The following is a 12,411-nucleotide window of genomic DNA, read 5'->3' on the forward strand; positions in this document are numbered from 1 at the left end:
GAAGCTCAAGATGATGATTTCCAGTTTATCGATATTCCATCAAAATGTTCAAACTAGCTAAGTTACCATTTTTGGAAAAGATTTGATGAATAGAAACCGAAAAAAATGTCACACATCGTTTCAGAATCCAATATGGCGATTTCTGGTTTAAAAGTATTCCTTGAAACCCATTATAACATGTATATTTGTGAAACTAATTTGACGAACATACGTTGAAGAACGATGTGTGGGGTCATTTTGAAATCTGAGATGTCAACTTCCGCCTAATCGATATTTCTTGAAAACCACTACAATGTGGTAGATGGCTGAACACCATGTTTGAGGTTGTTTCAAAATTCAGGATGGTATTTTACGATTCATAGACATAATCAAAAAATCCTTACAATATGGGTATTTTGGAACGAATTTAAAGTATACTAAGTATAGTATACGAATTTATATGCAAACATATGAAATATAAGTGTTTCTGAAACGGATTGAAGCAGCAGAACAAAAAAACATTTCCCGCTGTCTATTTTTGAATTCGTTGCAAAAATGAGCATTTTGTGAGGATTTTTGAAAGCATGTCAACTAACCAGAAAATTTGAGGTTTCCTAGACTTTACGAGGATCGTGAAGAGAGTTTCTGAAAAAAATTCGGTCTACGTTATTTAGGGACGGTCTTTTAGAATCTGTTACGGAAGTTGAATTTTGTCATAAAACTGTTATTACTTTTCAATCGGCTAAATTGATTGTATTGATCAATTTAGTCATTTCTTCTGTTATCATATCTAAAGGCTACGGAATGACACTGAAAATCATAATTTAAACTCATCTCCTTGACTAAACGTATAACATCGGTTTTCAGAGCATAACATCTTGATGTGAGAAAATTGGAGCCGAATCGAATCGATATAATAAATTAATTGTAAATTTAATAGTAATTCAGAAATGAAAAAATCCCGAAATCGAAGCATAAAACCTTAAAACCAGTTCCACCGAATAGTGTAGTTCACCGGATACCCTCTACCCTTTATTTGCGTTCAATAAACAAAACTTCTAAGGTAGAACAAGTTTACCAATTAAATTTGGAGGTCATTATGTTGTTCTGATTCACTGTGAAATCATTTTTTTTTATTCAGCGTATCATACGCTGTAATTAGAAAACAAGGGTTGATATAAAAGATTGAATTCGCTCCATCACCCCAAAAAAATTCGCGCAGATGCTTCTTATCCCTCTAGGCCATGTAGAATTTTAAATCGATTTCATGTAAAACAAAGTAAAAGATAAAAATAGAACGAACAGAGCTTACCTCGGGCGTCACAAAGTAGCTAGGGCTCTTCTCGATGGTTATCTGGCCGCGGAACGAATGTGGCATCTTTTTCCGGTACCATTCCAATCCTTTGAGATAGTTTTCGTCGCGGTCGAAAAAATGGATTTCGCCAGCTGCCTTCTGTATTCGTGGGTGCAAATAAAGCATCTCCAGCAGTGCTCGGGTACCACATTTTCTCACTCCAATTATCAAACACTAGTTAAGTTACCACACAACCATCCGTTTTGTAAACACCACCGTAGAGAGATGGAGAGCATATTTCAAAGAGAGAAACAATAGAAAAATAGAACACATTTTCCGATATGAGTGCAATTGCTAACGATAAATTCTACCAATAAATTACTTGCGGAAGTCTTCTGCTGGTCTTTGGGAAATGGATCCTGTTGGGAAACACCACCGGATGATTAATCGCCGGTGGATTCGGAATGTGATTTGTTAGTAGGGCAATCTTGTTTTCGGATATTGCGGTTGCAGCCTGTGGAAGAAAAATAGCGTAAAAAATACGACTGGCATTACTTTCAACTTCTTCGAATTGCTTTTGCTTTAAGTGGAGCCAGGCACAGAGAAAAAGTTCCGAGTACAAAGAGAAAAGTCTCATTATAAGAAGCAGAGTTTCGGAAGGAACAATTTTTATCATTAATAATACGAATTGAGTAAACAGAAAGCTACTCTCACGTATGCGTTAAATTCTTATAGTAATCTATATCTAATCGATAATAACCGTTTCGAAAGGATAAAAAAAATGTTTCTGTCAAATAATATAAAACATTGCCAATATGGAATAGTATTGATTTTTCTGTTTCTCTGGTATATGACAACGGATAAATGTGAACTTACCTGAATGCTGTAGACTGCGCTATCGTACAGGATGTGAAACGTAAGAAATAGCGATAACAACATAACCGATAAGAATAAAGCCGCTAGTTTAGGACGGGAAACGCCTACGACGAGGACGCATTCTGAGTGGGAGGTGTCGGGTGGCCCAATGGGCCTCATAGCCGCCTTCGGTAACCATCTAAAATACAAAAAGAGTAAAAATTAATGGATGAAAAGAAAGCGAGTCGTTTTTATAAGGTTCTGAATCTTTCATGGTAATTACGTACGCTGCTTCCAATTGGAATGTGTTCGATATTCAGTTAGATCCAAATTAAAGATAGCTTAAATATGTACGTCATGTTAGTTGGTGGCCTTACAAACCGACTTCGATACTGGTTCTCGGGTTCCGGTGCTGAAATTACATATAATAGTAAACCCACTTCGCTTTCTTAAGGATTACCTAACAGCGAACAAAGCACTGTTTCATTCTGTAGGTTATACTAGTTAATGCACAAACAATCCCTTAATTTCCATCATTACACCACTAGGTGGATTAAAACAGGTTTTCAAATTGAATTTACTTGCGAAATTGTTTGTCAAGAAATTGACAGGAACGCACAAGTAAAGTAGTTATTATTTTTATCAAAATGTTCAGTGGAACAAACTAATCCACTGAGAAAAATTAATTATCGGAAATGATCCACTTATGCGAAAAGTTGAAAATTGTTGAAAAAATACAAGGATCTGCCCCATGAGGTTGTTCGAGCCATTGATGTGGAACAAGGCAATCAAAATTCTAATGATCGACATTTCCAATCAAACAGCTCAATCAATCGTCATACTTTTGAATCCGCAATTGCACGAGAGTCTGCTTAGATTGATCTTTATTAGAAACCAACACCGAGCGAACCCAGAATATAGACTTTGTTCGTCTTTATTTGTATTCCTTTTGCAGCCGACGAATTTACATCAATAGCCTAAATAAATGCAATTATATCTTTGTACATACATGAGATACGAATTTCGATATTTAAGCTTCTCTTTGCTAAGCTTGTGTTCATGTTTGGTATGTACGCAGTAATTTTTATAGCGTTAAGTTTTTTCGATTGAAGCGATAAACTTTTTCTCATTATTAATCGAGTTCATCTTATATAAATTAGAAATTAATCCTAAGCACTAAAAATTTACCCTGAGGTAGTGGGAAATTTCTTAGGCGCCATCGTTATAACTTGGAAATTCATGCAAACTCGCATGACACAAGCTTCAAATCGTTTTATAGCGCTTTGTGTCTTGCTGTTTAGCAACAACCTACCTCTGGCATACAACACATAGGACTAAAAATTAGCTATAATTTCGATTATATTTATAGATTCGCGTGCTTCCAACAGCTTCGCTTTTCCATCGATTGACCAATCATAGCGATGCTTCCCCATTGATATATCGCTTACTCCTTCAAAGCCGTCGCACAGTGGGAAAAAATGGACCAAAAACATCTGTGGTCCATTTAAATACAATGGGAATGACAATAGTAGATAGTTTAACCCGTTTTACCCCAATTTATTTCATAAGTTGTGTCATAAGTTAGTCAATGACCGAACGAATCATGTTATACCGTTTTACCCACATTTATTCTATAACTGAGTCTTTTGATAAATATTGATCTACTATCCAGAACCAGATCCAATACGGACTATATCAATATTGGTCCATATTACTTCAGTGATCTAAATACACATAATGGGCATGACAGCACTAGCCCGTTTAACCATTTTTTACCCTTTATTTTATAAATTGTATCGGTAGGTGAACATCCTTTGGTTCTTTTTGAACCGGCAATACGAATTATGAAATAAATTGGGATTACAAGATTCGTCCGGCCATTGAACCTATTCGTACTCTACTTTTTAGGGCTTTCTCCGTAATATCAATCGATTTTAATCAACTGCAATTAGCCTCCTAGCGGAATGCGATAAAAAATGGGTCAAACGGACTAGTACTGTCATTCTTATTATGTGTACTTGGATCACTGAAGTTTCCTACGTAATATGAACCAATATTGATAGACCATATTGGATCTACTTCGGAATTGTAAATCTGGATGCGAATGTAATTCATGCGATCATGGAATCTATCTGTTAACTATTTTTAGGTTATATGTGAGACATAGAATTGTCTTGTTTAACAATAATTGATCCAATCACCGATCAGTATAACTTTTATGCCTGTTAATTCATGGAAGATGATGACTTGGGGTAAAACAGAATACAGTTATTATCGATCTTATTACAAACAATCCATTTATTGAACTTATAATTCTACGGTAAATATTGCATAAGAAATACTAACTTTCAAAATATCCGCTTGGGTTTTTTATAAAATTTTTTAGCAGAGTCGCGTTTTTGATCGCTTTTTCTCCACTGTGCGTCGTCTACGTTAGGAAAATCCGGCAAGCCGGAGATTTTAGCAGGCAAAATAGGGCACTACTAGCTATTAATCATCATTTCAATGATATATAATTGAAAATACATGGATATGAACATTCAAATCAATATTATTGATTGAAAGTAAACTGACTGAGCTGTAAGTGTTCAAAAACTGACCACATTTCTACTTATACACCCCAATATAGAAAACAAAGATGTGTTCCACATCAAAAAAAAGTTTAATGTTTGGCTCGATTTCAACCGAAAATTTAAATTAGACTCAGTTTCATTAAATCTAAATTCAAAGGGTGTAGGCAGGTTTGCATATAAAAACTACTTTCAAACAGAAATAAAATTTATATAAACTGTTTGAAAGGGTTTGTATTGGAGATGATTTTTCCAAAATTTTAACCCTTTAACTGCCATATTTGTGGAGTTAGGTGGTTCTCCTGAGTTTTATTTCATTTCAAAAACCTCTTTGGCAAAATCATTGAAAAAAATCAGGAATATATTAGGAATTATGGGAAACCTTTCGGATATTTTATCAGAATTTTTCAAAATGTATTTCATGTGAAAAAATGTTCAAAATTTTCGAATATTTTTTATTCGCACTTACAATTTTGGTACCACTCTAGATTTTACATCAATAATAATTCATTTTTTTTTCAGATTAATATCAGACTTTTAAAAAAATAAATCAATCGAAAAACCTTGCGTCTCCATCAAATTATAATAAGATGTAGACGCATGGTATTTAGTTCTAAAATCATACACCAAATGCCCTTAGAACGAAATACGTTTTCATTTACAACTTGAGTTCAGAGCTTAAGAAAGAATTTCATTACTGAAGTTATTTAGACACGCACGTACGTCTGTCTCGATTTCGCTAGTAATTATGTAGAGAAACAATTCGTTTGTACGCATTAGTGAACATGTTGCCAGCGTACGGTTGTATTTCATAAGGAAGGACCAGTGAAAGAACCATGAATCAGAACTAACCGGTTGACAAATATTTAGGTTTAAATATACGGTTTAAAGTTTTTATTTATGAACTGATATCATTTTACATATATTGTACTCAAATCAAATAAATCAACAAATACACTATAGTCAATTTTAATTGAACTTTTTTGCTATATTTAGTAAACATTCTAAAGAACATTAAAATTATAGTTCTTATGCAGAAAAAATATTCCCAAGAGAAATTCGAAACTCAACAAAATCTAAAAAACTATTCTAAAAATAAACTGTTCATCGACGTAAAGCAAAGTCTTGGCATTACATTCCTTTCGTGGAGTTTGGCCTTTCTGTTTCAACAGATTTCGCAGCCGATTTCCTAGTGTACAGAATCATTGCATGGCTCCTACTGACACTAAGAATCATACCAGGTTGGGGCTCGAACATACGACAACTGGCTTGTAAGACCAGCGTCATATGCATTGAATTGCCAACCCGGGACGTTCGTCGACGTCCCGGGTTGATAATTCAATGCCACGGTACCTGAAATTGCTCAACAAAAGTCAAACGGCTTAAGCTCATAAAGATGGATAAAAGAAACTAGGATCGGACTGACAGTGAATCCGTCGAAACAAAATATATGAGAGAAAAAGACTTTAAAATATAACACCTTCCTACTCGAATAATGGCGCGTGGCGACGATATTGTGGTGGTTGAATAATCCGTGTATTCATTCTGTTCGCAACAGCGAAGCGTCAACCTATCATTCGTAACAAGCAAAGCATCAACCTTTCATTCGCAACAGCGAAGCGTCAACCTTTCATTCAATTCACTCATACATCAACGCATCAATAAGGAACGTTCGGAAATGGTCCATTCAGTGGAGGGAAATGCTGCGTCTCGCGCCCGTTAACTATGCAAAGCAACAAATAGCAATACCATCACTCCCGCTCATTCTCCCACTGTAGCCAATGGGAAGCCAGGATACATCAGACAATGCAACCGATTCAGCTATAAATACACATTTTCAATAGATGTAAAATCAGTATTTTTTTAACCTTCGAATAGAAAACATTAAAAGCAAAAGCAAATGAACTAATCATTCATCCGAACAATTCTTCTGGTGCTTTCGAACGGTGTACAGCCAGGACACAAGTGACTACCGGTGGAAACGCTCTTGGCCAGAGCGGTTTTGTCTTCCGCTTGCTTTCGATTTCTTCCAGTGACCTTTCTTCGACCGATATTGTTTTAATGCTTCAGTACAGTCGTTGCATCCCCTGCAAAGAGTTCTTCGATATAATTCAGATGCACCTTACTGAAAGTTACTAAACAAATCGTTCGCCGTCCTCCCTGTGGTGCTCCAAAAGATGCAAGTATTCCAGTAGGTATCAGTTGAGTACTTGCTTTCATCAAACGTTGGCGCAAGCCAACACATTCACTTAAGACCGCGGATAAGAATACAAGAAAGCTACGATCGGCTGGGTATGTCATTATGATAACGGCAGCAAACATTTGAAAACGGTTCTTGAATGTGATTCGGCAGCCTCAAGAAAAAGAGAAGCATAGCGTGCAAAGTGGATCGATCAAATGGAGGGTGACGCACGCAATATGCGAGTCTTGAATGGCTGGCAAAAGGGGTCACAGTCTGAGCTGTATGGAGACGACTTCTAGATACAGAATAGACGGACTTAAGCTGATACGTGACAAAAGTACTCCACTAAGTTCAAGTAAATTCGATGAACTATATTTGCGAACGCGTTTGAAGTTCGATTTTTATACATAGCTTAGTTTATCATTCATTCTTAGTTGGTACATATTTCAATTATAGCAATACAACAATAGGAGTCTATAGGAGCTAGGAGCTCAAGCCGTCTTGGCTATTCATACCATATGATACAGAACGTCGACGAACAGTTTGCCAAAAAACTGATAGCCGAAGAGTGTTTTTGGATTTCGCTTGGTTTTGGATTATTGTAAACTTCGCACAAACTATTATTCAAACTGCGAGGGGAAAAATGCGTAGACCTGCCTCAAGGTTGGCTGTCTTAGAGGTGGATGGACTGAACCTGGTGGTCAATGTTTAGGGGGTGGCCAGGTAGGGGGGGGGGGGGGGGAGTTCTGTTGAAACTGACAGTACTATCATCGATAACAGTTAACGAAGCGAGTGGCGGGAAGTTATTAAGCATGTAGAGGAGGGAACGGTCAGAAATCGTTAACAAAAACCGAACACGAGTAATAAAAAGTTATCGGGTTTGAAGAGTTAAAACTTAATCCTTACATTCAAAGTATTTAAAAGTTATAACCATTTGAAAGTTTGTTAAAACTTAGAACCTAGTTGAAACTTATTAATAGCTTAAATCTACAAAAAATGATTATTGTAAGTATTTGAAACTTATGTGAAAATTTAATTCAAACCTAACTTTCCTTGCATAGAGTTAAAGGTTTGCACTAGGTACGAGAGACTGCGCAAAATTATAAGAGGCATACCGACTAATGTGGGTAAAATTACAATTATCACTAAAACTTAATCTAAATTAAAAATAAATTACAGCTTAAAGCTAAAATTGAACTACACTAAAACGGTGGTTTGATTCGCATAAGAATTTCAGAAATGATAATGTGATGGAGACGCATGGTTCTTCGATTTTTTTTTTGTTTTTATATTCGCCCACATTTTTAACAAAATCTGGAAGAAAAATACAGCGTAACGTACATACAAATGATTTATTTTTTATGTAAAATCTAAAATGGTAAGTGAGAATAAAACAAAAATGGAAATTTCGAACATTTTTCCACATGAAATACATTTTGAAAAATTCTGAAAAAAATTAGAAATAATTTCTAAAATATTCCTGTTTTTTTTCTTATATTTTTGCCAAAGAGGTTTTGGAAAAATTTCAAGAAAACGAAAATCAGAAGAACCACCTAACTCCACAAACCCTTTAAAACAGTTATATCAACTTTATTTCTGTTTGGGGGCAGTTTTTATATGTAAACCCGGCCACACCATGTATGTGGTATTTTCCGTTTCCTAAGTGAAAAAATATCTAATGCGGCTTCGCCACATCGATTTGATTCGTGTGCTGGCCGACCTCGCTCCCGCTCGTTCGGACCTAACTAAAGCAAATTAACCTAGCTTTGAGTAGACCGGGCAAACGAGGCGGTTACAGGCTTGTATGCAAGAGGCCGCCGCTTCCGACGACTTTCGGCGAAATGGCATTCGGCGAAACGACTTGCGGCGAAATGGCTTTCGGCGAATTGACCCGCTCCCCGAACAGGAACGAGAAACAGGGCCTAAAATTGCTAACAAAACTTGCCACGCAAGTAATGCTGAAACTAATGTCAAAGCAGAGTTAAACTAACTTCCTTATCATGAAATTTATACTGCATCACATCGTGGCATAGTCAAGGCTAAAAAGTTCCTGAAAATTTTTGGATTCTGCGAATAACCTACAAGTTTGCCATTATAACGGCGACTTGTCGTTATACCGGCTCAAAAATGGTATACTGGAAAAAAAATCAACATTGATAATTTTTTTTTTTAAATCTTAAAATCGACCAGAAAAATTTAATATTGTTATTTTTGTTCAAATGTTGATAATTTGGTTCTATTTGATTACTAAAATTATTTACTGAAAGCCAGCAATTAATTCAAATGATATGACGCAAAGTAAGTTGCGAAGGGCACTTTAGTCAATGCTTATGGAAGTTTTCAATAATTAAAGAATTTTTAAATAAGCTTAAGGTTACTGAAGTTCTTTAAGTCATTTCAAGAAAATTGAGCCGATGAAAAAAATGCGGTCAGTCGCTTACATTACTTATATATCTTATATATCTCAGGAACCTGAATAGACAACCATTTGAGTAATTACTAGATTTCAAAGCTTGTTGAAATCGGTTTAGACATTTCCGAAAAATTGGAGCGGTAAGAACGAAGTGCACTTTTCCGGTAACGTCACTTACACTACCAAATTTCCCGGAGTGACAGCCATGTGATATTTGAACTCATCAGTAGCTTCTATTGGTTAAGTCTTCTCTAAAGAAATTGTGCAGAAAAAAACCTTCGCAAGATGCACACAGAGATATTTTCCGATCTCATCGAGCTGAGTCGAATGATATATAACACTATGGGTCTCCGAGTCTCCGATAGAAAGTCGGTTTTTCCAACAATTATATATCTATTGTGTAGAGAAAAGCCAAACCCTGGTCTTCAGAAATCCGAATAAAAAAGTTTAACTTTGGAAATCCGCAAATAAAAACTTAAAAATTTTGCTATACACAACGTTGCTAATCTATACGAAAAAAATCACGTTTTTGGGAAACCTCATAACAATTAACATTACTACTAAAGTACGCCTTACGAAAACTGCATTTAGAATATCCGCATAAAAACCGCATAAGTGTTTTGAATAACGGAAGAAGTGTTGCTTCAAAAGTATGTTATATCGTAGGCAATAAATTAAACTGGAATGATTGATTTGAGTTTTTACTTGTATTCATAGTTTTTCATTATTTTCATGGCATTCATGGGGTGTGCGAATAGTCTTAAATGTAAATAATTACCTGGGTAAATCTTCGTCACATGACCATGCATTTATGTTATTACTGCGCGAGGCAAGTATTCAAATGTAAGAATACATGTTTTGGTATCATCAAAATCTACTAATTGATGGAGTTCATGATTCCGTCTACTTATTCATACACTTATTCATGTTTAATAGAATGCAGCAATTGCCTTCGGTTAAGTTATATTTTGTTCTCATATCTCTAGTAGAATTCGTAGTAGGGTAACACTAAAAATCAACTTTGTAAACTTTCAACTACGAACGGAGTTGAGTATCATCCGATCCATATAACAGACCAGCGCCGAAGGACTTAAACATACATCTGATACTGCCCGCACTCAAACAGCGGCGAAACAACGTGTTGCTCAAATGCATTTCAAACTTTACGTTATTGTGCTTGGCTGTTGCGGCGAAAACGCGAACTCCATGCATCCTCCTGAGGGTAACTAAATATGTAGCAATATTACGATATGTGTTGCACTTGTAGCACTTGATCTATACACAACACAGACCTTTCAATCAAGCACGGCTCGCTACCTTCACATACAAGTGCATGGTCGTTCCACTTCTGTAGGGACGGTTGGATCGAAAGTTTTTACATGAGAAATGGTGTCCAGAAACTAGACATAACAGTTTGGCACTTGGGTCACTGTTTACTGTTGCTTTGAATAAGTATGCGGGTCGTTTAACTTTACAGTACACTGGGGTACCGCATAACTTCGGAAATCCGCGTAAAAAAAGCCGTGTAAAAAGAAACCGCAGAAAAAAACCGCGTAAAAAGAAACCCCAGTTGAAAGCAAAGCGCTACATTCCGTAATAAACCTGGCCTGATACTTCGAAGCTAATTTTAAAGGCACAAGATAATTGCATGACTAATAAAACAATACTTTTGACTCTAAGAACCTCACCAGGTTAGGTTTCGAATACAACACTCACAAAATTTTGAAATTCGCGACTGAAATTTTTCGTAAATGATTTTCAGAGAGAAAAATTATTGATCTCTGCAGAACGGTTCAGTACTGTTTGTTTGCAATCAACTATTAAAAGTTCACTAGCGAACATTCTCCTCAATGATATATCATAATAAAGTTCGCACATTATATTTCAACCCTTTGCAGAATACATGATGAACAAATTCGGCGATGAACAAAAACTGTACCTTTCTGAAAAAGTTCAGTGCGCGTAGGGTGAAAAAATATAAAATTTTTAGTTCTTGCATTTTGATGCTCTATTGATTTGTGGATCGATAGTGGTGATGTATTCGAATTTTCTTCAGCAACACTGTGGTGATGGAGTAATATCAAAAATAAAAGCAGCAAGTGCTGGAATTAATATTAATTATAATGATAATAAAAATAATAATAAAAGCTGTTTTAATCCACCTAGTGGTGCTATAATGCCTTTCTCATATAACTCATGTTTTCATTGATATCACTCATCATAGAAACGTTTCTTTGAATATTAAATAGAAACAAAAATGCTTGTTTGAGGATATATTTCCAATACTATTTGCCGGGAGCTGGGAACCGGCATTGAAGAAATCGATTCGTTTGGTCAGCAACTGGCATAATCTATAAATTAAAACAGTTTTGGATCAAAGTAGAATAATTTTCACTTATTTTACATTATCGCTCTTTATATCAGGCTTTAATTTCATACGCACAACGCCCGTTTCTGAAAAATTGGAGTGATTTCCGGTTTGGAGCACACGAGCACTTTTGCGACACTTCTGGAACCAGGAACGATGATTCGGTATACTTGAAGTCAACGTATTTGGTCATAAACTAACCATACCTGACTAATTGAAGAATTATGCGGCTATTTGAATGTATTTGGCTTGATTTTTCCGTGTCATGTATCATAACACGATCCTGAAAATGAAATGTTTATACTTCCGGGACCGGAAATCGTATCCGGATGAAATTTGGTGGTGTTATATGGAGTTGTAAGAACTTTCATTTGAACTTTAGATTGTGAAAATTGGATGAGCGGTCTCTGAGAAAATCGAGCATACTATTTTTAGTTTTTGCAATGACATGGTGGAAACATATATTGGAGAAGCCAAATGAATGAAAAACTTATAGAAAAGATGATTTTTTGGAAAAGGATACGCTCAGAGACAAGACTCGAACCTGAGACCTTACATTTGAATCTAAGTTTGTGAAAACCGGTCTAGCCATCTCCGAGAAAACACAGGAATACGCAGAAGTAACAGAAGCGCAGACTATAGCTACACCAAATCGAATACTGCGTCTGCTGTGCGTTTGAGACATGCACAAAGTTGCGCTCTTCTTACTTCTATAAATCAAATACATGCTATAAATCAAATACATGCTAA

The 12,411-nt window shown here is 35.8% G+C and overlaps 1 protein-coding gene across 1 annotated transcript in view; it reads right to left on the minus strand.

Annotated features, from left to right (window-relative positions):
- The window catches only part of LOC131439328 (heparan sulfate glucosamine 3-O-sulfotransferase 5), a 65,356-nt gene that overhangs the window by 22,145 nt on the left and 30,800 nt on the right, over positions 1–12,411 (minus strand). The window contains exons 3-5 of the mRNA XM_058610221.1: positions 2,150–2,327; positions 1,656–1,787; positions 1,292–1,507 (exon numbers count right to left, since the gene is read on the minus strand). Of these exons, the coding sequence (XP_058466204.1) occupies positions 1,292–1,507; positions 1,656–1,787; positions 2,150–2,327 (526 nt within the window). The remainder of the gene's footprint in view (positions 1–1,291; positions 1,508–1,655; positions 1,788–2,149; positions 2,328–12,411) is intronic.

This window comes from Malaya genurostris, chromosome 3 (genome assembly GCF_030247185.1).
Source record: "Malaya genurostris strain Urasoe2022 chromosome 3, Malgen_1.1, whole genome shotgun sequence".
Lineage (NCBI taxonomy): Eukaryota > Metazoa > Arthropoda > Insecta > Diptera > Culicidae > Malaya > Malaya genurostris.